At 39.5% G+C, this 23421-nt stretch overlaps 1 protein-coding gene across 12 annotated transcripts in view; it reads left to right on the plus strand.

Moving 5' to 3' along the window:
* The window catches only part of ANKS1B (ankyrin repeat and sterile alpha motif domain containing 1B), a 457460-nt gene that overhangs the window by 261525 nt on the left and 172514 nt on the right, over window positions 1-23421 (plus strand). For all 12 annotated transcript variants that reach the window (XM_075427661.1, XM_075427668.1, XM_075427657.1 and 9 more), the window contains one exon: window positions 21785-21883. In XM_075427661.1, the coding sequence (XP_075283776.1) occupies window positions 21785-21883 (99 nt within the window). The remainder of the gene's footprint in view (window positions 1-21784; window positions 21884-23421) is intronic.

Below are 23421 nucleotides of genomic sequence, written 5' to 3' on the forward strand. Positions count from 1 at the left end.
CAGTTCCCCTTAGCTGCCTGTTTTGGATTTAGTTTTGAGTTAAGTTTTGACTTTTCTTTCTCCCTTTCTCTCTTGCTTTCTTTCTTTGTTTCTTTTCTTTCATTTTATACTAGGTCTGGAGGTTTATTAGTCAGCTGAAGTTTATCTGGAGACTCTGCTCTCTCAGGTGTCATTCCTGGGATTTGCTGTCCTGGAATACCCAGTAACTCTTCTTGCCTTTAATCTCTCTGGAGTATCTTAAACTCTGTATCAAGTATAAAGGACAGAAGCAATTTTATTTCTTTAGAGTGAAATGCATCTGAAAAATTCTCGGTGTGCACTGGCTTCAAGTCCTGCATTTGTAAAGACCACCGCAGCTTTTATCCAAAAATACCTGGTGTAGAGATTGATGATTTGGGCATTAGATGAAAGCTTGAAAGAGTGAGTCAGTCTACCAACACCTTTCTTAAATTAGCCATGCTGCAGATGATGAAAAAGAGGACAGTGTTTGACAAGGGTTCTACTCTGTAGTGACTTTAGTGACTTTCGGAAGCCAACTCCTAACATGCTTGGGAGAGCAGATCAACCTTTGCAACATCCAGGCTCTGAGCTCTCCAGGCCCATAATGGATTCTGCAGAGACTCATCAGAGCACTCATGCATTGTCTGAAGCGTAAGAAAATTTAGAGGGCATTGTCTGTGTGTAGTTTACCCAGAAATGAAGAACTGTTTAAGGCAACCTTAAAACTGACGGTCAGTGTTATGCAGGAAGCCACATTCTTAACAGAGTAGAAGTAATAGGAGTCCCACTCATGCTGGAATAAGCTGTGGTTTAAGATTTTCTGTATATCTACTAAAATCTTAGAATACATGCTTGGAACCACAAGTTTCAGTCTCCTCATCCGGACCTCATTTGCAAACCCCAGGACTTGCTTTTAGTTTCATGGCAGATCCTCAGAACTTAACACTAAAACTGTGAAGCTCCTCTCAGTGCCAGTGTGGCCCTGGCTTCTTCCATGAGCAAAGTGGCTCTTTGACACTCTGCTCTCTGCTGAGTCCTCTTCTCCTTGACCTTGGTAACCCTTTGCGACTGGCTCCTGAGGGAGACCAACTCTTCACTTAGTCGAACCTGTTAGCCAGACATAGAGTGGGGAAAAGTTCAGATGCAGGTATCTACATGTGTTCCAGTCAGTAGATGTTTAGGACTCAGTTCAGTTGCCCTCATGCTGGAATCACTTGAGATGCCCAAGACATCTGTGTAGGCCTGGAATTTATGATGCAGCATCTATGGAAAACCCATAGGCATCTGGAGCTCCTGCTGGATTCCAGGCAATGTGCATTTATAGCACCTCAGATGGTGAAGCACCTAATCAGCCATTAAAGCCAATGGAGCATAGAATGCAATTTAGCTGACTGGCTGACTAACTATTAAGGTACTTATTTTAGGATAAATTAAAGTAAATTCATTTGATCAGCTGAATCGTTGTCTGGGCTGTACTGATTTTTTTTTACCAGGTTTCCTTAAGCTGTCATGTAGACACAAAAATTTTGATGGCTCAGTTTGGGCTAGAATCCATCTAGAGTTTGCCAAAAAGGAAACAAAAAGTATTTTTATGAAAGCTTTTTCTCCTCCCTCAGAACATCCAGCCCTGAGGCTTCAAGATCTTCTTTTTCATCCTAGTAGGGATTCTTACTATAAAACCGGCAAAGTAGAGCTCAGGTGGGTCCAGAGATGAAGATCGTGCCTGTCATCCTGCGACACCAGCAGGCCTAACAAATAATCCCATTCCACATGCTGCAGTTAATGCTGTCATGGTATTCCTCAAGCTGACAGAGTGACAGAAGGGCTTATTAATGTACTCTTCAGTGTCTTATGCGTAAATAATAGCTTGCACTGTCTTTCTGTCTTGAGGTCTCAGACCATTCTTCATCATCCTTGAGTGACTGCATGCAGATCTGGAGAAGCAGTGCTCATTCCCCAGTGGAAATACATTTTAGAGGAATCTGCTTCATGTTTATATATTTATATATGCGATTTTGTGTGTGCACGTGTGTGTGTGTATGAAAAACACAGGCACTGCAGGCTGGTGACTGATCCTGCAACTCACAAAGGACTTTATGAAAATTTTGGCAGTAACAATTGCTCAGCAGAGGAAAGAAAAACAAGACAGAATTTTTGTGTATTTCACTTGAACAATTGATTCATAAGGAAACCATCTCCAAACAGACGGTTGACTTAATGAAGTCATCCTGGGTAGGGTGAATTCGTTGAGAGTCAGAGGGAGTATGTTTTCATCTAAACCTGCCTTGACAGTTGTATCTTGAAGTTATAATGAGGGATGGGTCCATCTGCCTGTCTGCTAGTTTCTGCTAAGTTAACCTTTAGGTGACAGTTTCTCTGCTTGCTCTGGAATATTTGGCCTTCTCTACTTAAATTTTGCTCCACACAAGGTTGTACATACAAAGCACACAGGCAGGACTTCAGGCTGTACACTTGGTAGAGAATCCAGATGCAAGTATATGTGGTGGAATGCCCTTCCCCTCACCTCTGCAATTCAGGTTAGTGACATCCAATGTATATTTACCTCTTTGGAAAGCTCACTCTGCAGCAGTCTAAGAGAAAATAGCTTGTTCAATGTACGTATCAATGTATTAGTCTCAGTTTTACCCTCACTAAGAACAGAGGGCCAAATACAGACATTGAAACCCATTGCATGTACAGTCACCACTAAAAGTGAAACTGTTTCATGGTACATGTCTGTGAGTATGGTATTTGAGGACTGAAATTAGTCCCATCTGTTCTAATATGTTAAATGTTCATGTGAAATGTTGTGCTTGAGCTAAAAGCCCATCTAGTGCAGAGACTGGCCTTCATTTCGGTGTACAAACGCTGATGAACTGTATTCTGAGACCACATATGTGAGGAATTGTCTATTGACCCTAAATACAAGTTTACGAGAAAGTTATGTTGATAAAGCAGGTGAAAATTCTAATAATGATATAATAAAGCATGACATTTTAAAAACTAATAAAATAAGAGATGTAATGCCAACACAATGTTCTTGCTATGTATTTGTTTAAGGCCAAAACCTTCCAGCTGATTTTCTTACTAAAAAAGACAATGCTAAATCTTCAAGAGTTAGAAAAGTTTGTGTGTAGAATGATGTGTATAATGCTAATCTTCATAACTTATGAAAGATATGGAAAACAGGACAATATATAAAGGTCACTAAAAGTAACAAAGTTTAAAGGTTGAGAGACACAAAGTCTAGGAGTTTTTACTCTTCATAGTGAAAAACTGAAGATTCATAGGACAATCAGTTTATAATTGTATTTATGTTGTGAGTAAACAATAGAAAGCTTTGCAATGGAAGGCAATGGTAGACTTAAAACCAGTGGCCTGTGTGCAATAGAAAGCTACAGCTCATTCTTAGTTATTTCATATGGGAATACTTCTTTATAAAATAAATTCTTAAAAAAACCCAAAAACAATAAAAGGAATTTTAAAAGGAACACAATATACAGTTGTGTATATTACTGTCTTAGAACAATATTGTCCAACAAGAAACAATTAAATGGAATCTGGACCAAGAGGTAAATTAATCCCAAGCAATGACTGACTTCCCTGAATGTTTGAAGGACACAGCAGTACAGAGGAGCCTGATTACAGATAATTACATTGTGGGATTCTGAAGGTAAAGATTAATGGGTACCAGCAGATAACTGGAAATAAGTATAAGACTCTGGGATATGTTTTCCTTTATGAAGGAAGACTGGGTGATGTAACAAAAGCTCAGGTAGTTCTATGAACAAGCGTTAATGCAGAGGAATCAAATTGAAACAATCTAAAGTAAATAAAAGAGATAATATATCATGAAAGAATAGTTAAATAACCAAAGTACAATAAGTGAAACATCAGGAGAAAATGACATTTCATTAACTATGTGAGTAGAATATATTTAGAAAAGGTCTTATCAATATGCTGTAGCTAAAAGGAATATTAAGAGAGTTATGACCACCACTAAATGTCGGATAAGAGTCCTTTTAGTTTTACCATAAAGAACAAACTACAAGAATTAGTGAAATATAGTGTTAATGAAGACCACTGAGATATTAGAGAAGGAGGTGGAGAGAGAGAGAGCGCAATCATACTGCAAGCAGATAAATGTGTACTTGGTTAATTAAAATATCTGAATCATCTAGGTCAGGTGATCTTTGATGAAGAGTCTTAAGAAACTGCAGAGGAAATACTAGATCCTGTAGCAATCTGACATCTCCTGGAGAATGAATGAATTATTAGAGGACAAAGAAAATACAAATATAGTACCAATATATATTTCAGACCACAGGATTCATCCTCAGTATAGATTTCTAGACTCCTGACCTCTTTGTCATCAGCCTTTCACCATACAACTAATGCCTTATTCAAGAAAGAAAAGGGTGATGATATTATTATCATCAGATAGTTACTGTCATCGATACTGAGTCTGGTGGGGAGAAAATGGGGAAGTGAACAGAATGTCACAATGAGATGTAATGGGAAGAGAATAAAGCCAAATGAATTAACTGTGCAGTTGGGAGATGAACAAACTATTTAGGGAAACCAGTAAAGAAACAGATGCATTGTACAACACATTGTGCCTTTCATCATATGGATGAGAAGCTTTCCTTCCATCTAAAATCATTAAAATTTCAACAACAGAGACAAGCTTAATTTTGCTAGTAAAACTACAACTACCTTTTAAAAGCTGTTCTAGAATATGATGTACCAGAATTGCCATGCAAGCAAGCCATTCCTGGTATATAATTTTCCTGACCACTTCTGAATTTCCTGGGCACCTAAACTTTGTCTCCTTCAGTTTAGAGATCTTCCGTTTTCTCACACATTGGTGAAAATGTTTCCTTCTCCCATAACCCATGCCCATATATTTTTATGGTACCAACACCCCAGCACCAGTTTTAACCTTTTTAGTGACAAAAGTAATGAAACCCATGAAGCCTTTGTCAGCGTGTTGTCTGTTCTGCCTGCCCTTCACAATGTGCTGACTGTTATTCACCCATGCACTCGCACCCACATGTGCAGGCACACATACACATATTGCACAAAAAGGTAATTCACTAAGGTGAAAAATTCCATGTGCTCAGAAACAAAGAACTGCAGTATAGTCAATCTGCAACCTCAGTTCATCCCTCACATTCATATGCCTTATGATACAGTCTTCAATCACAGGTTTCTGTACTAATTTTTCCCCTCAAAATTGCTTCGTCATTCAGTGTACTGAGATTTGAGTATGCACAAGCACACATTTCAAAGAACTAGCAGTTAGAAACAAAACTTGGTTTTATTTTTCTAATGTTTCATTGCTTAATGATTTGACATCCTTAGCCCAAAGGTAGTTTAAAGCAATACGACCCCAAAACTGCCTTCTCATTCAGAAGTGATTTACACTTGTCTAGTATTGTTCATCTGCAACTTTAGACTCGTGTTATCACTCTAAAGTACTTATGCATCCAAATATGCTTCTTATGTATGTTCGCATTTTAGAAACTGGTTTATAAAGAGTTAGAAAAGATAAAAGGATAACACTTCAGATGAGAACTTTAGACAATTAAAAACTATTATCAGTTATAAACACTTTTGTCATGATTTTTCAGAAGCTGAGCACTGTGCATCAGAGGTCCCCTCCAAAAACTTTGCTCAAGTGTTTTACATGGGTCTAGCACAGGTTCGGTTCTAAGAAAGTTTGATGTTCTTGACTGTCAATGGGAAAAAAAGATATATTCTTCAACTGCTGAAAGTGAGGTAAAGGCCCAGTGCAGACAAAGCAAACTGCCTTGTCTTACCTATGATTTTGTTCCACATAAGCATAATTGGCTGAATTAACAAGCTTTTATTCATTCTAAATACGAGGTCAGACAATGAAATTCACGCTTGGTCTCTGGTCGTCTTAGTCCACTCCTGACTGAAACATATTTTCAGGAGAACAAGTAATACAAATGCTACTTTACTCCCCAAATAATTTACTTGTGTAGACTTTAAAACACTACATTAAACATTTCAAACATTTTATTCACCATGGAATGTATTATATTCTGTATCTTTTGCTGTCCCTCATTAAGCTCCAATTACTGTGCATATGGGATAAAATCTCCATGCAAGAATGCACTGCATTTGTTTTAAACTGGCTGGTACTGATGAAACTAATGGTATATACACTTGTTGTACATACTACCTATGACTAAACTGAAATCTCATGTTTCAGATGTTTATTAGTATTATCTTATGCAGTAATTTATTGAATTATTTGAAACTGAATGATTTAATAGCATTATTGACAGGAACAAAAATGGGTTAAATTTGCAAGGTGTACCATATCTTTCCTAGGTTTATGCTGAAAGTCTTTGACTGGATAATCACTCTTTGAAAATTTTTTGATCAAAAGACCAGACCTAGATGGAAATTTTGAAATATGAAAGCCAAAGTATCGGCCCAGGTGGCAGATGTAGAGGGATAAGGTTACTGTGGATACAAGTGCTAATGGTCAGTTTAAATATTAAAACTGGAGTACCACGAATAAACGTATGCTGGATAAACACTATGAAATGACCTTTCTGATATAAATCACAAACAATATTTTCTCTGACTGCCTAGTTAGCAACCATGAATTGGTAAAGAGTTGCCCTCTGTGCACAATCCCCCTTTGCAATTAGAAAGAAGGGGGGAAAAATCTGCACCTTATTCACTGGAACCTTGCAGCTCACGCTAAAAACAAATGTAAGTGTAGCTGGCTACAGCTCTTAAAAACTCTGAAAAGATTAATAGCTTCTATTCTTCGGTAGCCACACTATGTAACAGCTTTTTCACTGCTTCAGGTATGCTCTCTCCAAACAGCTCTACTTTTAATCACACAGAAAGCCCACTTCTTGTAGTTAAGATGGCCTTTATAAAGAAATAATAGTTCTTAGCTGCTATGCTGCATTAGGATAAAAGATTGCACAATACTGAATTGGTTTTTAGCCTTGATCCATTTTTAAATATAGTATGAATATTATAGTTCTGTTAGCTTGTCTGAACTCCCTAGGCATCCCTCTTGTTGCCAGAAAGGAATTATAAATTGACAATGCAAGTTATTTTATTTCATTTTCCATCTCTCTTGGAGTTTGGCAATGTGTCTCTTCTGTCCATGAACTTTCTATTTCCTGATGTTCTGATTTTTTAAGTAGTTGTTTTATTGCCTGTAGAAATAGTAGATCTTCACTTTCTACCCAGAAAAATAACTTCATGCAGCAGAAGTGGAATATTGTGCCAAAGAACCTAGATACAGACAAATCTTTGGTTCCCTGTAATATCAGGCTTTTTGTTGCTGCTTGTATGGTTTGGTTTCTCTGTCTCTTAACTCTGCTGTGTATGTAATAGCATCTTGCTTCATATATGTGTTTGTTTAAAGTACATGTTGATTTCCTTCCTTCTTGAATGATAAGAAATGGAGACTCAGGGGAAAAGAATAAAGAAAACACTTACTAGCACATGCAGAAGAAGCCTGGTTTTTGGAGAATGCATAGGACGATGTATCTGAAGGTCTTTTCTGAGGTCAGCCTTTGATTTGGATTATGAGTTTGCAGAAGACACTTCTCTGTTCCCTTAATTATCTGGCTAGGAAATTATATAATATTGCTGGCCCACATATATGAAATCAAGAGAGGATCCTGGGATAGAAACACCTGTATATTAAGAACTATCTTGTGGTCAATTATCTGCTTGCATCTGTCCTTTGATAGTAGAAGTTTCTAAGTACCTGCAGTTGGAAAGCACAGTTTCTCAGGAGGGAGCCAGAGGTAACCAGGTCGCCCGAGGAATCTCACTGAGTACCTTCAGTTAAGTTCTGAATAAATTCAGTGGCAGTGTTTGGACTTCAGCTAAAAATAGTGCAGGAAAACAAAACAAATATTTAATACTTATTAATATTTTTATGTCCCAAACAAATGAATCAGGAACATTCTCTGTGTATGAACTCATTACTTTAATCTTGAAGTCATGCATTTTATTACTTTCTATAAACCAAACTCATGGCAGGAACTGTTTCTTAGCATTCCTCTTGTCTCTCCTGCAGCTACCCGGGTACCACCCTTCACTTCTCTTTAGTTCTGAGACTCTCTGTGTCTGACCCTCTCCCCCAAAATGCGTTTATGTTTCTGAGGTCTCTCCCTCCCACATTATCCCTGCAAGATGGACTCTTCTTGTGCTCCCCATCTCCTCGTTTTCTCCATTTCCTCAGTAGGAATTACCGTGTGTCTTTTTTGTCTCCAAATTAAAGGAAGGAAGAAAGGAAGGAGGGAGGGAAGGAGAGAAAGAGGGAAGAAGAGGAAGAAAGGGGGGGAACAAAAGAAAACAAAAAGGAGGACAGAGGAAATCTGCTTCACATCTGAGTTCTTTTACTAACTTCAAACATTTTAGGGAGTCCTGAACAAAAGCAGAGGGACTTTTAACTGGATGGTTTTCACAGAGATGTTCTTGTCACTCTTTGGGAGACAGCTCTGGCCCAACAGAACTGGTGCCGAGTGAGAGGTAGTTTGCTTGGCTAGCCTTAAGCTGACTTCTTGCAGAAAGCTGGCCATGCTTTCTGGCATGCTTTGTAGTACCATATTATTCAGATTTTTCCATTTTTCAAGGTGTCTCACGCTTCTGATTTACCTGGACAGCTAGCTACAGATTGTGACAAGCTTTTCTGATAAAACCATTGCACTGAAAACCCATTGATACACATGCTCAAGGGAAGGAGCAGAATCCAGATTTGCTGAAGTGTGTGTGCTCACAGCTAAAATTGAATTTGACTACAGTTGTCCTTTGAATACATATGTAGATAGATACTAAGTGCTCATTGAAATGGAAGAAAACAAACTCTGCATTTAGGTACTAAGAACTAATAGTTTGGGGTTTTTTAAAAATTTTGGCCCCAATTACTCCCACTTTTAATTCTTCATCTGTATAATGGGTATAAAAATGCCATCTTGCCTTGAAGGAAACATATAATATATTAATTCCTGTTTTGGAGCTGTCTAATATTATTTCAATGAATGTCTAAAAAAAGTCTGAAGAAAGTGAGTCATTCTTACTGGTGAGGTCTTCAGTGGAAAACTATGTATAAGACATGGACCCACACAGAGAATGATAAAGGCTAAAAAAAGAAATATCACCTATCTTATTTCATAAGTACCATCCATCCCCCTGCACTGAATTCATAGTTTATTCATAAATATAGTTTTACTCTGTGTATGATGCCATGTAGAATATGTATCCTGGGGTGAGGGGTGGTAAGCCAGTGTTTAACAGTTTTCGTACTGGTATTTTGTAGCTTTGTGACTTTGCAACATTCCTTTAATGGGTAGTGGGGAATCAGCAGCGCTTCTTTTGTCCGATTTATTCATTGCAGTAACTTTTCCTTTTAAGAAGGTATACTGAAATATAAGAATTATATCAAGTGAAGTTACAGTCTCCTGCAATCTTGTGTCGCTGGACCGGGAGCACGCAGATTTATTATCTCATTTGTTGGTAGTATTGGTCTCTTTTGGACCCAATATTAGAGGCCAGTGAGAATCACAAGTGTTCATCAGGACCATTAGGAGTATTTCTTTATAACAAAGAAAAATTAAATTAGAAAAAGCTTGCTTACAAAGAAATCTGCAAAGCATCAGTAAAAGAACTGCTTGAATTTGGATAAGGGGAGGCCCCAAAGACTCCCTAAACATTAGTTATTGAATGTGGTATCCTTTCATAGGAAATAGGTTTGTGGAAACGCTCATCACAGTAGCATCAGGAAGGAGGGTGCCATACAAGGTGAACTGATTTGCCTGAAGGTTTCCTGGGACTGAGGGAAATGAAGTGCTAGTGTCAGATTGCTAAACTCAGACATTAGATATCTCAACATGCGTACTTAGAAAGTCAGCTGTGTAGCAACATTGCAAAATCCTTCCACACTGTTGTGGGATTCAGTCAGTCTGCATACAGGTAATACTACCCTAAGAATATATCAAGCTGTCCTCTCATATTTTGAATGTTAACTCAGATTTTTAAGAAAATACAGCATGTCTATGGGAAAAATGATCAGCCCCTCAGATAAATAACAGAACGAGTTTACCTTTACCTTGAAGATTCTTGAAACCAAATGCTATTTGCTAGACAGGAAGGATAGTTCATAGGGCTATATCAAGATGCTAGGACTGCCTGTATGAGACCTGTATGTGACTTGAAGCTTCGCAGCTAGTACTTGCTTTGGCTGGAGTTCAAGTTACATAGTTCAATTTCTGAGAACAGACTTCTTCAAATGCATGGATTTTTTTCTTATATTCAATAATAAAAAATTATGCCTGTCATTATATATGTAAGTAATTTATGGATTGGAGTAAAAATGTCATGTTGTGTGATTGATTATTTGTAACTGCTAACTACTCAGTTATGGGTAGAAAACACAGAACTATAGTAATCACACTAATTTCTGCTTTTGTATTGTATCTGAGATAAACAGTACAAGAATATTTGCAAAAGAGTGAAAAATGTGTAAATAAAGCAGAGAATGTGACCAGAAAGAAACATCACAATATTTGAACTATATCTGAAAAAATATGTGGATTGGGAAGAAGTTGCACAGGGAGAAAAAACAGATACGAAGGGAGAAAGGGAACAGAAAGTAGACAGTTTACTGTCTGGCTCACCCAGCCAGAAATCTGATTTTGCATTTGTTTGTCTGTTTATTGAATGTGTTTGTTTATTTTTACATTTCAGAGTTATAAATATTATTATTCAATGGCAAGATACTTAAAAATTGTGGGCAAACTATTGTGATGCCTGGGGTAATTAATATTTTATATGGCATCCAGTCAACAGCTACATAGGTTTTTTTATAGGTTCTGGGTGACAGTTGCTGTATTATTAGTGATATAGCTAGACCATGCTACGTGAAGTGTTACTGTTTAATATTAAAAATATGTTGTCATGGTTTGACAAAGAAATAGTAAGAAAGGCAGTGATCAGTGAATCACTCCAGAGTGCACTGCATACATATCGGTGGCTACACAGCTGTTTTCCATAATGGAACCTTCAATTTTTGGATAAAGTTAGCACAATTGGAATGTCTTTCTGTCATTCTTTGGACTCGTTGTCCAGTTATACCTTGTTCAAGTGTTTTAGGGATCAGAGGAAGGAGAGTGAAATATCCCCTTTATACGTAGAAGGGATGCCATCTGGGGGCCTTGACAGGCTTGAGGAATGGGCCCATGGGAACCTCATGAAGTTCAACAAGGCCACGTGCAAGGTCCTGCACATGGGTCAGGGCAATCACCAATATCAGCACAGACTGGGGAATGAATTAAGAGCTGCCCTGCGGAGAAGGACTTGGGGGTACTGGTGGCTGAAAGAGCTGGACATGACCTGTCAATGTGCACTCGCAGCCCAGAAGGCCAGCTGTATCCTGGGCTGCATCAAAAGCAGCGTGGCCAGCAGGTTGAGGGAGGTGATTCTGCCCTTCTGCTCCGCTCTGGTGAGACCACACCTGGAGTTTTGGGACTCCATCCAGCTCTGGAGCCCTCAGCACAGGAAAGACATGGACCTGTTGGAGCAGGTCCAGAGGAGGGCCAAAGAAATGATCAGAGGACTGGAGCACCTCTCCTATGAGAGAATTGGAGTTGTTCAACCTGCAGAAGAGAAGGTTCTGGGGAGACCTTATTGCGGCCTTTTAGTACTTAAAGGGGACCTGTAAGAATGATTGAGAGAGAGCTTTACCAAGGCCTGTAGTGACAGGACAAGGGGTAACAGTTTTAAACTAAAAGAGAGTAGATTTAGATTGGATATAAGGAAGAAATTTTTTTCAGTGAGGGTGGTGAGGCACTGGAACAGGTTGCCCAGAGAGGTGGTAGATGCTCCCTCCCTGAATGTTTTCAAAGCCAGGTTGGAGAGGGCTTTGAGCAACATGAAAGATGTCCCTGCCTATCCCTTCTGACCCAAACCATTCTGTGATTCTAAGTATCCTTTCTTCTATACAATCTACAAGTTTGGGCCTGTTACCATAGCATAGTTTTGAAAGGACTGCTTTCGTTTTGATTCTTGTGGAATATATGATCCCAAAGTTAATTTGTTAGATGGCTAGTCCAAGACTTCTGCCATCTCTGCAACACATAGAAAGAAATAAGCTTTGGAATGCAGGGATGATTTGCTGCAGTCTAGAAAAGGGATGGTAGATCAGCTTCTTCTAGAAGCTAAAGAGCAGCTGAACCCTATGTATCCATTGAAATCTATGGTGGATTTAGCAACATCAGGTCTTCTGCCTTCTATATATCCAACATCCACTCTCTAGTGTAACTAAATGCCCATGTGCTTAACTTTAAATTAGCCCACATATGAGAGTGAAAAACAATATATAAGACAAATAATTTATATATTTTGCTTTTCTGGGCAGTTTTGGTGACTATCAGGGATGCTGAACCAATGAGTTAGAGAGACCTTTGATCTCACCTAGTATAGTCATACTTATGATTCTTGAGAACAATAGCCTCGATTCAGATTCTCTAGCGTGTTTCTGAGGAGCAGTGTCTGACTGGTGCTGAACATAGGTTCATGGTGCAAGCCAATCATTCCTGAAGTTGCTACATGTGAAGTGAAATGCGTCCTAGTATGATGCTGCAGTTCACGTGTGACATGTGGGATGACCATCCAGTGGAACAATAATTAATCCTCCTTTATGAGAACAGGGAAATGCAGCTCCCAAATCGTTACCGGAGAAAAATAGTACCGTGTAGTGACATAAAGCGCATGGGATCACATCACAGCGATCTGCTGGTTGCCATGGTGACGGAAGTGGGCCCACAAAGCCAGCCACCCGGCTGCTGTATTGGAAGGGATAAGAAAAACACAGCCCACTTCCCATGCGAAATGGATTATAAGAACAAGCAAAGGAAGAAAAGAAAATTTTCAACCCTTAATCAAATGTTCTCATTTTTTTAAGAAGGGTTTGAAGAAAATGGAGGCCATCTCCACTTACCTTTTGGGCTTCAGAATCACAGAATCACAGAATCACAGAATAGTAGGGGTTGGAAGGGACCTCTGTGGGTCATCTAGTCCAACCCCCCTGCCGAAGCAGGGTCACCTACAGCAGGCTGCACAGGACCTTGTCCAGGCGGGTCTTGAATATCTCCAGAGAAGGAGACTCCACAACCTCCCTGGGCAGCCTGTTCCAGTGCTCCGTCACCCTCAGAGGGAAGAAGTTCCTCCTCATGTTCAGACGGAATTTCCTGTGCCTCAGTTTGTGCACATTGCCCCTTGTCCTGTCACTGGGCACCACTGAAAAGAGCTTGTCCCCATCCTCCTGACACCCACCCTTCAGATATTTGTAGACATTTATAAGGTCCCCTCGCAGCCTTCTCTTCTCCAGGCTGAACAAGCCCAGTTCCCTCAACCTCTCCTCGTAGGGGAGATGCTCCAGTCCCCTCACCATCCTCGTAGCCCTCCGCTGGACTCTCTCAAGTAGCTCTTCATCTTTCTTGAACTGGGGAGCCCAGAACTGGACACAGTACTCCAGATGAGGCCTCACTGGGGCAGTGTAGAGGGGAAGGAGAACCTCCCTCGTCCTGCTGGCCACACTCTTCTTGATGCACCCCAGGATCCCATTGGCTTTCTTGGCAGCCAGGGCACACTGCTGGCTCTGTACATACCATGGAAATAAATCACAATGGCTTGTATAAGAAAAATCATATGTAACAGAAATCTCATCTGTGTGCAGTGGGAGACAACAATACCTTATTCAATCCTGCTACTCGTTGTGTCTCCCTTAGCAAGCAAAATCTGTAGGAATGCATTAAAAGGGGTCTCAGCATAACAACTGTGTTTAGTAGGCAAACCTAACTGCATATTTTCCCCACACCCTTTTAATTTTCACCTAGAAAAAGTTAGTATATTCCAGTTCCTTGTTAGCTTACAAGCTCTCTTACCTTTTACCCTTCCTTCACCACTACAGATCAAAAGCCGCATGGTGGAACGTGAAACGCATCTAAACATAGCAAATCCATGACACATAGAAAACATCATTTTCTGGTGTTTCTCAGTTTTGGGAGCTGCTTCATATTTTATTACATTCAGTAATATAATATTAAACAAAACAGCAAGTTTAATTGATCTAATAGCCTCCAATTACTAGCAGCTATGTCCTGAAAATCGTTTGGGCACCTGAAAGTTCGGCAGTGCCTTCATTTTGCAGCACACAGAGTGGACTCCAAGCAGCCAGGTGAGGCCTCCAAGACCATACTAAAAATGTAGTTAGCTGCAGCAATGGTGAGCATTGCCACACTTGGCTTTACAGTTCCTGTCTCTGGGAGCAGGATCCCTACAAATGAATTAGGCACACAAGACACTGTATAACTTGATAGGAAGAGAAAGACAATTAAGAAAGGGGTTTGCAATGCTAAGCAGAGGAAGCCAAGCAGGAGTTATACCTGAAATTTTTGGCTCCTGATGCAGCCCTGCATTCGACACCAGTTAGAGGCTGGATTTCCCCTGCTGCTCCCTGGATCTTGATACCCAAGTCGTCCCTTTGGATGAGGACAGCTGTCTCACTGTTTTCTTTCAAATTACAGTATGCACCAGGAGCATGAGTCTTTAGCTCAGAAGTTAGGATACTCGGTTGAAAGAAACCGAAAGTCCTGAATTTTTAGCTTTCTCTCTGCTTTTTATATTTGCAAGTCACTGGAAGTAAACCAGAAACATTTCTAGCAACAGCACAAGATTGATTTACCACAGCCAGCTGTCACTGGTCTAAAGGATAATATTCCTTTCTGGCTTACTGACCAAACTTCACAGCAATTTAGTTTCAGCAGAACCAGTGAACGATTCCTCCTCCACCCCTTTCCTATCAGTTGTTGCATAGCTTCCGCTCTTTTTAGGAAATCAAGTTTGAGAAAGACACATGAATCTGATCTCCCACCATCTGCATGAATCCTCTAATGGCTTGGCCATGCTATGAGAAAGAAACATAAAGCAATTCTTCCTCCTTCCATCACATTTGTAAGAAAGAGCAACTACCAATTCATGCCATTCTCCTGTGTTTCTGCCATGGACATGCTCTGAGACTTCCTACGAGACCAAGCTCTGATGGCATCTGAGAGGAGGACCTACTTTCTAGACTCACTGTAAGGTCTGATGTGGTTTCCAAGCTGCTCCATCTGCTCAGAATGGAGAGCTTGAACACCAGACAGCCCAAAAGTAAAACTGCCAGTGTGAGAGGGATTTAGCTGCAGGCAGGGGTACAAGTGCTTCCAAGACTTCTGTCATAACTTTAGGCTGCAAGTGTGTGAAGGCTTGAGTATTTTCTTGAGCGTGTGTTTTCCTTGCTGCTATTTCATATACCCTTTCTGTGAATAACCTATTTTTAAGACATGAACCCTACCCAGAATTTTGTAGCTGAAGTCTTTGACTCTGTTTTGTATTCTCCAGGCTGATATGGGTGGTTCACATTTTAAACAACATGATGAGGGTTGATAAAAATGTGGGGAAGGAAATACTTCTGTGAGACATTCTGAGAGGTTGAGTTTTTAGATTTACTAACACCAGTGTTACCTCCAAGGTTAAAGAGAACTCCCTGTTACGTGCAGGTATTCAGCATTTTTGTTATGTCTGAGAATAGCATGTTTACCACTTCCCGCATTCCCCAAACTTACACACTTACTGGAGAGAGGAATATTTTTTCTGAGAATTTAGAATTCTGTTAATTAGCTCACAGTAATATTGATTTTAAAGTGGGTCCTTTGAGAAATTTAGCATCTAAGCTAACTAGCTTTTATCTCAACTAATCTGAATAATGGTACAATATAGACTCTCTGGAATTTTCATTACTCAAACGAAGTGAAATTATCTTCACAATATACATTCAAGACATTAAGATGTAATTTAGGTAAGTATTAATAATTATTTTATTGAATTGTTATGACTAAATAGGCAGACAGAGTTGGGTCAACAGTGTTAGTAATTAAGTGGGCCAAGTGCGACATCAGAGGTAATTTTTTCAATTGCCACCTTATCTGTGCAGCTAATTTGCATGTGACAATTGTGTTGGTTGTAATGAATCAGTGCTACAAGGAAGAGAGGATAAAAATAGCAGAAATTCTTCCTACAAGGATCCTTACCCCAGCTATCAGTATTGTTTAATTATCACGGTACTTTAATTAACTATTACTGTTGTGAAGGGTCTGTGACTATATGTTCCTTGTAATATCAATATTTGAAAAGCTTTTGATGGCACTGGTTACTTCAGGTTCACTTCTCAAAGTGCTGAATATGTACTAGAGACACATATTTAAAACATAGGTAGAGTGGGACTAGGAGTCTGTTGGGACTCCTTTTTAAACTGACCCTACTTATTTCACCTTCTGCCTTTATGCATAGTTTGTAAATTAGGACTCTGAATTGCCATCATGTCACTCTCACCTATGAGTGAAATGGCCTTTTATAGTTAGCATTTCAATAGTAATTTATTATTACTTCCTGACAAAATGGCAGTAATATGGAAAACTTTCTTCCAGTTTTCTCTTTGATTTTGTGGGGTTTGTAATTGCTAAGAAAGTCATAAATGTAAAGACTGACAATAAAGCAAGGTGGGGATTGAGAATGAGTATCAGTATCAGTAGTTTAAAACCAAAACATTTTGGAACAGCGTTAGCAAGTGATTATTTTGCAACATGCTCAGTCCTTTCTTCCTAACCTATTTCATAATCAATCTCTTCTCCCCAAGGCAAAATTTCATGCTTCTGCAGGGGATTTTTCTAACGTAGTCTTGTCAGATTTGTAGGTGAAATAACAATTTCTGCACTATCTCCAGGAATCTGATAAATCTTTCTGACCTCAAAGTACAAGTTAAGCATTTCACTCAATAATCCTTCTTACAGATCTTGTTTTCATGTTAACAGTGGCAATACTAGTGAGAAGCAACCTTTTCACTCACACTGAAGCTTGCTAAATTCTGGTCATTTGCCAGTTCTTGTTTGGAGATGAAATGTATGGCACATTGCCTGAAATTTTTGCACGAAGAAGAAGCCGTTTTCGTTATTGAAAACTACATTTCTCTAGTCATTTCTTGCAAGTCTCTAAGAAATAAAATCTTTTACCTTGTGGAAAACCTGTGTTGTGATGAAAATTCATAAACCTTCTGGTGTATGATTTAGACAATGAAAAAGAAAAGTCCTGATTATTCGATGTGTCCTTAACCATTTTGTGATATGTTTTTAATTTGTTCCCAGACCGAGGACACTTTAGATGTCAACTGTTTCAAGGGGATGCAGTTTGGAAGGATATTAGGATTAGGTGGTTGAGAAGCAAAGCAATTAGGAATGAAGAGGGGGCTGTTTTAGTGAGCCGTTGAGGAGGTGCTTCGTAACAGTCCTTGTTCCCATTGGTACCAGATGCCTGCTCCCTTCCTTCCCAGTTATGCATTTGGGGTGGAATGGGTAAGGAACAATAGAGCTCTTTGATGCTTTTGGTCTCAGTTTTCTCCCTCTGACTTCAGTCTCCATTTTGCATTTTTTCTTTCTTTTTTTTCCCAGCCATTGACATTGGCATTTTTCATCATAGGTCTCCTGCACAGAATATATGTGAAGAAAGATTCAAAACATATGTACAAAATGGGTGCAATGAGTAACATACAGTCATGCCCATCATCCTACTATGTTCTTCTAATCACCATCTTCAGGGACAAATCTTCAAAGTGCTTTTGCTCCTGCTGGATGTAGGATGTGTCTTTTTTTTTTTTTTTCAGAATCTTGAAAGTTGTTCACTTTTGATAGTAAATGAAGTTGTCTACAAGTTTATGAATCTTTTTCTTTAATGGATTTTAGTGGTTCTTTGAGCTGTTTAATGTATTAAAATTAGGCTATTTTTAATAAAGAGTAATTTTTTTGCTGTAAATCTGACATATTCCAGACTAAATTATTTTCTAAAGATTCTGTGTACATTTATACATACTTATGTACATTAGGAATCTGATATAAAGGTCTAACCCAGCATTTTGGGGGGAAGGCTACATTAACTTGAGGTGGAAAGTGCCAGAGGTGATTTTGTGTGGCACAACCCAAATAAATGCCAGTAAAATCTTTATCTCATAGTCTACCTTACATATTTTGTTCTGAACTTATTTATAGGAACTATGTCAGATTTTGGCAAAATTTCTGTTTTTTTTAAATTGTGTTGTTTTTCATGTGCCTTCAGTCTCCCACATGCAGAGTCGTTTTTCTTTCCTTCTTGAGCCCAACTGTTCTGTGAAACTATTGCCTTCTTACTCAGGAGATTGGCTTCCTGTATATGCTTACAGGGAAAAAGATGATATTCCCGAGAACTGTGCAGAACCACAAATCCCAGGGGCGGCAGCTACACTCTTTCCTAACTGGAACTTCAGAACTATAACCTTTCTAATTCATAAGTAAGACTGCTCTTATGTGTTAACAAGACAGGAACTTCAACAGTGTAAGCTGAAGTGAATGAGATCTGAGTCTGTCCTAGTATAAGCAATTTTGATATATTCTTACTGCTTTAATTCTGAGAAGCAAGTTTTCCTTCCAACTAAGTTTTCCTATAGACTTAAGAAACTATAATATCACAAAGCCTCTTATGTTTTTATTGCATAATAAGAGCATAATAACCCACAGAGAGATTGCTGTCCCATATTCCCTGTTAGAAATGCCGGTTCTGTATATAAGCATATTGAAGTTAAATCTTTAGACTCAAATTCTCTAGGTGTCTGCTAGAATAGTTTCTTTTTGGTGAATGTTTCAGCTGACAGAGCTCAGCTATTTTTAAGGCTGTAGTAATGTGAAAAGACATTCTTGCATTAATATTCATTTTAATTACATTTACCATGTCATCTCTGTAAAGTTAATTGAGGTTAAATTTGGCCCAGCTTATAACAAATGTGTGCCTGGCAGCTAAGAGCAGGGAGAGAATTTCTCCTCTTGTCTTGGATCTGCTGCAGAAGGAAGTAAGGTTTTCCTCACTTTCAACGTAGGACCCTATGGAAGGAGACTGGAGGAGCACAAGAAGAGGAATCGGGTAAAAAAAGAATCAGGGACTGGTATTAAGGGGAGAATGGGAGCAGATACCAGGGAGATAGGAATAAGGAGGACTGTTTCTTTCTCTTCACAGGCATGTCTGTAGCTTTCTACTGCTATAAGTTTACTCCTCTATGTTAAGCAATAGTGGGTACAGACTGAGTATCTAAAGCTTCCTGGTTTGTTCCTGTGGAAAGAAGAAGAACTGGCTTAGCTCTATGACAGCACACAGTGAAGTCTGTTTTAGAGGAGGGATGAGTGTCTGCTACTGTTGGCATTGATGCTAACACACAGGAAAATCTCCAAAATCTGAACACGCTGAAAGACCAGGTTGTTGCCTTCTCCAACAGGGGACAAGGAGGCTTCCCTGAGTTTTAAATATTTGATTTTGTAACCTTGACATACTTTAAAAAATATATAATACCAAACTGCAAAGAAACAAAATATATGAACTAATATATAAGGTAAAAACAATAGTAAAGAATTAATAAAATAATGCTGTCTCTGCTATGCAGCAACTTTGTGCAAATAGACAGGATTTTTCCTGTGCCTAAGTGTTACTTGAACTGGGTTTTAAACATTGCAGTATTTGAAGCTGGACGCCAAGGTTACTGACACCAGTTAACTGTGTGTAGTAGCTCAGTGATGAGTGTACCATGACTGTGTATAAATATCATGCGGTGATGAAAGGTGAAATCTGAAAAACAATGAAATGAACTGAAAGCAGTAGCTGTAAACAAAATAGCTGCATTTATTAAAATGAACAAAAATGTATAGTCTTTATTTTGGACTGGATCTTCAGCTGGCTTGGGTTACATAAATCCATTTATGCTATTTCCAGCAGCTGGAGAATCCAGCCCAAAATGCAGGGGTTTTTTTCCCCAGTTTTTCCTCTATGTTTACAGCCTCCTTTAGGTTATTTACAGGAGAAAGGAAGAAAGGGGAAATTACATTTCATATGTGTTTACCAGTGAGATGAAGGGGGTATTAACCCCACCTCATCACTATCACTGTTTGCACACCCTGTGTTGCAGGCACTCTTACACCAGTTGATCTACTTAAAACGGCACGACTGCACAGCTTCTCCCTTTAGACCAGATCTCTGCCTGTCCCTGTTCTGAATGCTGCACACAAATTCTTTCAGGATATGATTTGCAGACTTGTAGTCTTAAATCATACCACTTACCATGAAATATAATTTCAAATGTAATAGCTTTGCAAAGTTGCCATGATTGCCTTAAAAAGACCTCTCCTAGATTTTGCAGGATACTCTGCAGAGTAGCACTTGAGAGTCCTCAAGGGTCCATCTGTAAACTAATCAGCCCATCTGAAAAGAGTGGAGATTTAGCAGCTGAACAGGGTGAAGTATTGCATATTCCAGTGTGCTTTTTGAAATAAAGCTATGTTGCTGTAGGACAGGAGATTTGATATTCAGAAAGAATTCATCTCCATTATTAAGCCCTGATTCAGCAAAGTATTTAAGCATGTTCTGTTATGCACCTATTAGCTTTTCATTTTGCTGCCACTTAAGATTTCTACTGAGTCAGAAGCAGCAAGCCAAATGGAAAGGTGAAGTTTTTAATGGATTTGCTCACATAAAGCCTATTTTGTGATGATGTTAAATGAGTGCAAATAATAAGAATTCTTTCTTCGAGCAAATTAGTGTCATGAGACTCCAGAGACTCCAACAGGGGCAAGATTTCAGACAGGTCATCTGGTTTTTGCAGGTTTTCTTCACAGCTGTAATAGTTCGAAGCTTTTTAAAAACTAAAAAAAACCCACTGAGTTTTTGTCTAAAATGAGGTAGTCTAAAAAAGCAATACAAGAATGCCAGACTACTTTGAACCATCTTGATTTGATCCCTGGCTTCAGTTCCATTTTTGAGCTACTGTTGTGCCTCCTGTGATTCCCAAGAGTTGCTGCCAGCTAATAAAGTACCTTAACCTTTAAATGCTGAACGCACTATCTAGGTGGTGTCAGACTCCTTGAACTTAGGAGTCATAGTATCCTGTTTGTGGAGCTATAGGTCCTCTCCTACTGGTAGCAAGTCCTAAGAATACAGGCTTGAATTGTGGAGTCTTATTTTATGAACTTTTGAGGCTGCTTATTTTGTGTATTGTTTGAACAGTTGGTCTTTGTCAGCTATTTGCATGTTAGAAGTTAGCTGACCTGCGTGCAAGCAGGGAGATAAGAGCAGTGGTGGGTGAAGTTAGGACTGCGCTGGTACAGTTAAATTTAGGGGGGTGGGAACTGTATGCAGTTTGTTGATACCACACCCTCTCTTTGTTTTTCTCACCATTTTACTAACACGGAAGCAAATAATTTTATCCTCATCCACTCTGCTTATGCTGTCTGTGCTCAGTCTGGAGAAGAAAGAACAGCGTATATAGCTGGGTGAAGTAGCAGGGGAATGAAAAAATTTCTCTAGTCATGTCCTTGGTTTCCATCAGATGAAAGAAGGTTCACATCTGGTATTTGGCTGGAGTAAGAGCTCCAGTTTCTCCACTACTAGCACTGCCAGCAGTATAGTAATTGTCCGTGAGTTCAAGCACCTTCCACCATATTATGTCCTCGTGACAATGAATGCAATCATCAGTAATTTGTGATTCTTGTCAGATAATAGAAGTTATTCAAAATTTTCTCTTTTAAATGCAACAGAAGGGCTTGTTTCAGGCTACTGAAGGCATCTGCTATTTTTTCATTTTTATTTTACCTTGTTTTTCCATTTTTAGGGAAGCAACGTAATGGAGGACCAGGATCTCTTGGAAATAGGAATCCTTAACTCTGGACACAGACAGAGAATACTCCAAGCAATCCAGCTTCTCCCAAAGGTATAGTTTCTGTTATTATCCAAGCATTGAAACTAACACCTACAGCTTTCATTTTATTTAAAACAGTTTTTTGAATGAAGATAAACGTAACTCTCTACTGGTTTTGTAGACATGTTTTTTGCATATGCAAATGTGTCATAATGTAATGTCATTGCATTGGACTCACTTTGTGTAGATGTAATTGAAAAATGAAGCAAAGGAGAGTAAAATCTGTAATTTTAAGTGAATGGCTGTTTAGAGTTTATTTTAATTATTTTTGGCTTTTCAATCTGTTTATAGACTGTCATTGCATATGTGTAAATGAGGCTGTCAATGAATCCCAGATGTTTGTCTTTACATAGCAGTTGACCTGGAAATAATTTGCCCCTTGTGTAAGTACTCTTAAAAGCCTCAGATGAAACATTGTTTTCCTAATACCTGCCTTTCATGGAAAATGCAGAGACTTCCTACAGGTTTCATATTTGATTGCTGCTGTGTAGATGAATTTCGCTTCTCAGCTGTGGACAGAATAACTTGCAGTCATTTTTCCAAACATTTTTGGTGCTAGCTGATCTAAACTATAGATTTTAAAATCAGTGACAAACAGGGATTGTTCTTATATTTTGCGTACCAGAATCACAGTCACAGAATCACACAGAATCACAGAATGGTAGGGGTTGGAAGGGACCTCTGTGGATCATCTAGTCCAACCCCCCTGCCAAAGCAGGGTCACCTACAGCAGGCTGCACAGGACCTTGTCCAGGTGGGTTTTGAGTATCTCCAGAGAAGGAGACTCCACAACCTCCCTGGGCAGCCTGTTCCAGTGCTCCGTCACCCTCAGAGGGAAGAAGTTCTTCCTCATATTCAACTGGAACTTCTTCTGCTTTAGTGTGTGCCTGTTGCTCCTTGTCCTGCTGCTGGGCGTCACTGAAAAGAGTCTGTCTCCATCCTTCTGACACCCACACTTCAGATATTTATAAGCATTTACAAGATCCCCTCTCAGCCTTCTCTTCTTCAGGCTAAACAAGCCCATCTCCCTCAGCCTTTCCTCATAGGACAGATGCTCCTGTCCCCTAATCATCCGTCCCCTCATCAATCATAGTAGCCCTATGCTGGACTCTCTTCAGTAGCTCCTCATTTTTCTTGAACTGGGGAGCCCAGAACTGGATGCAGTACTCCAGATGGGGCCTCACTAGGGCAGTGCAGAGGGGGAGGAGAACCTCCCTTGACCTGCTGGTCACACTCTTCTTAATGCACCCCAGGGTACCATTGGCCTTCCTGGCAACCAGGGCACACTGCTGGCTCATGGTTAACCTGTCGTCCACCAGCACGCCCGGGTCCCTCTCTTCAGAGCTGCTCTGCAGCAGGTCCACCCCAAGCCTGTACTGATGCATGGAGTTATTCCTCCCCAGGTGCAGGACCCTGCACTTGCCCTTGTTGAACTTCACCAGCTTCCTCTGCTCCCAACTCTCCAGCCTGTCCAGGTCACGCTGAATGACAGCACAGCCTTCTGGTGTATCCACCAGTCCTCCCAGTTTTGTGTCATCAGCAAACTTGCT

The sequence above is a fragment of the Opisthocomus hoazin genome, chromosome 8 (genome assembly GCF_030867145.1).
Source record: "Opisthocomus hoazin isolate bOpiHoa1 chromosome 8, bOpiHoa1.hap1, whole genome shotgun sequence".
Taxonomy (NCBI): Eukaryota; Metazoa; Chordata; class Aves; order Opisthocomiformes; family Opisthocomidae; genus Opisthocomus; species Opisthocomus hoazin.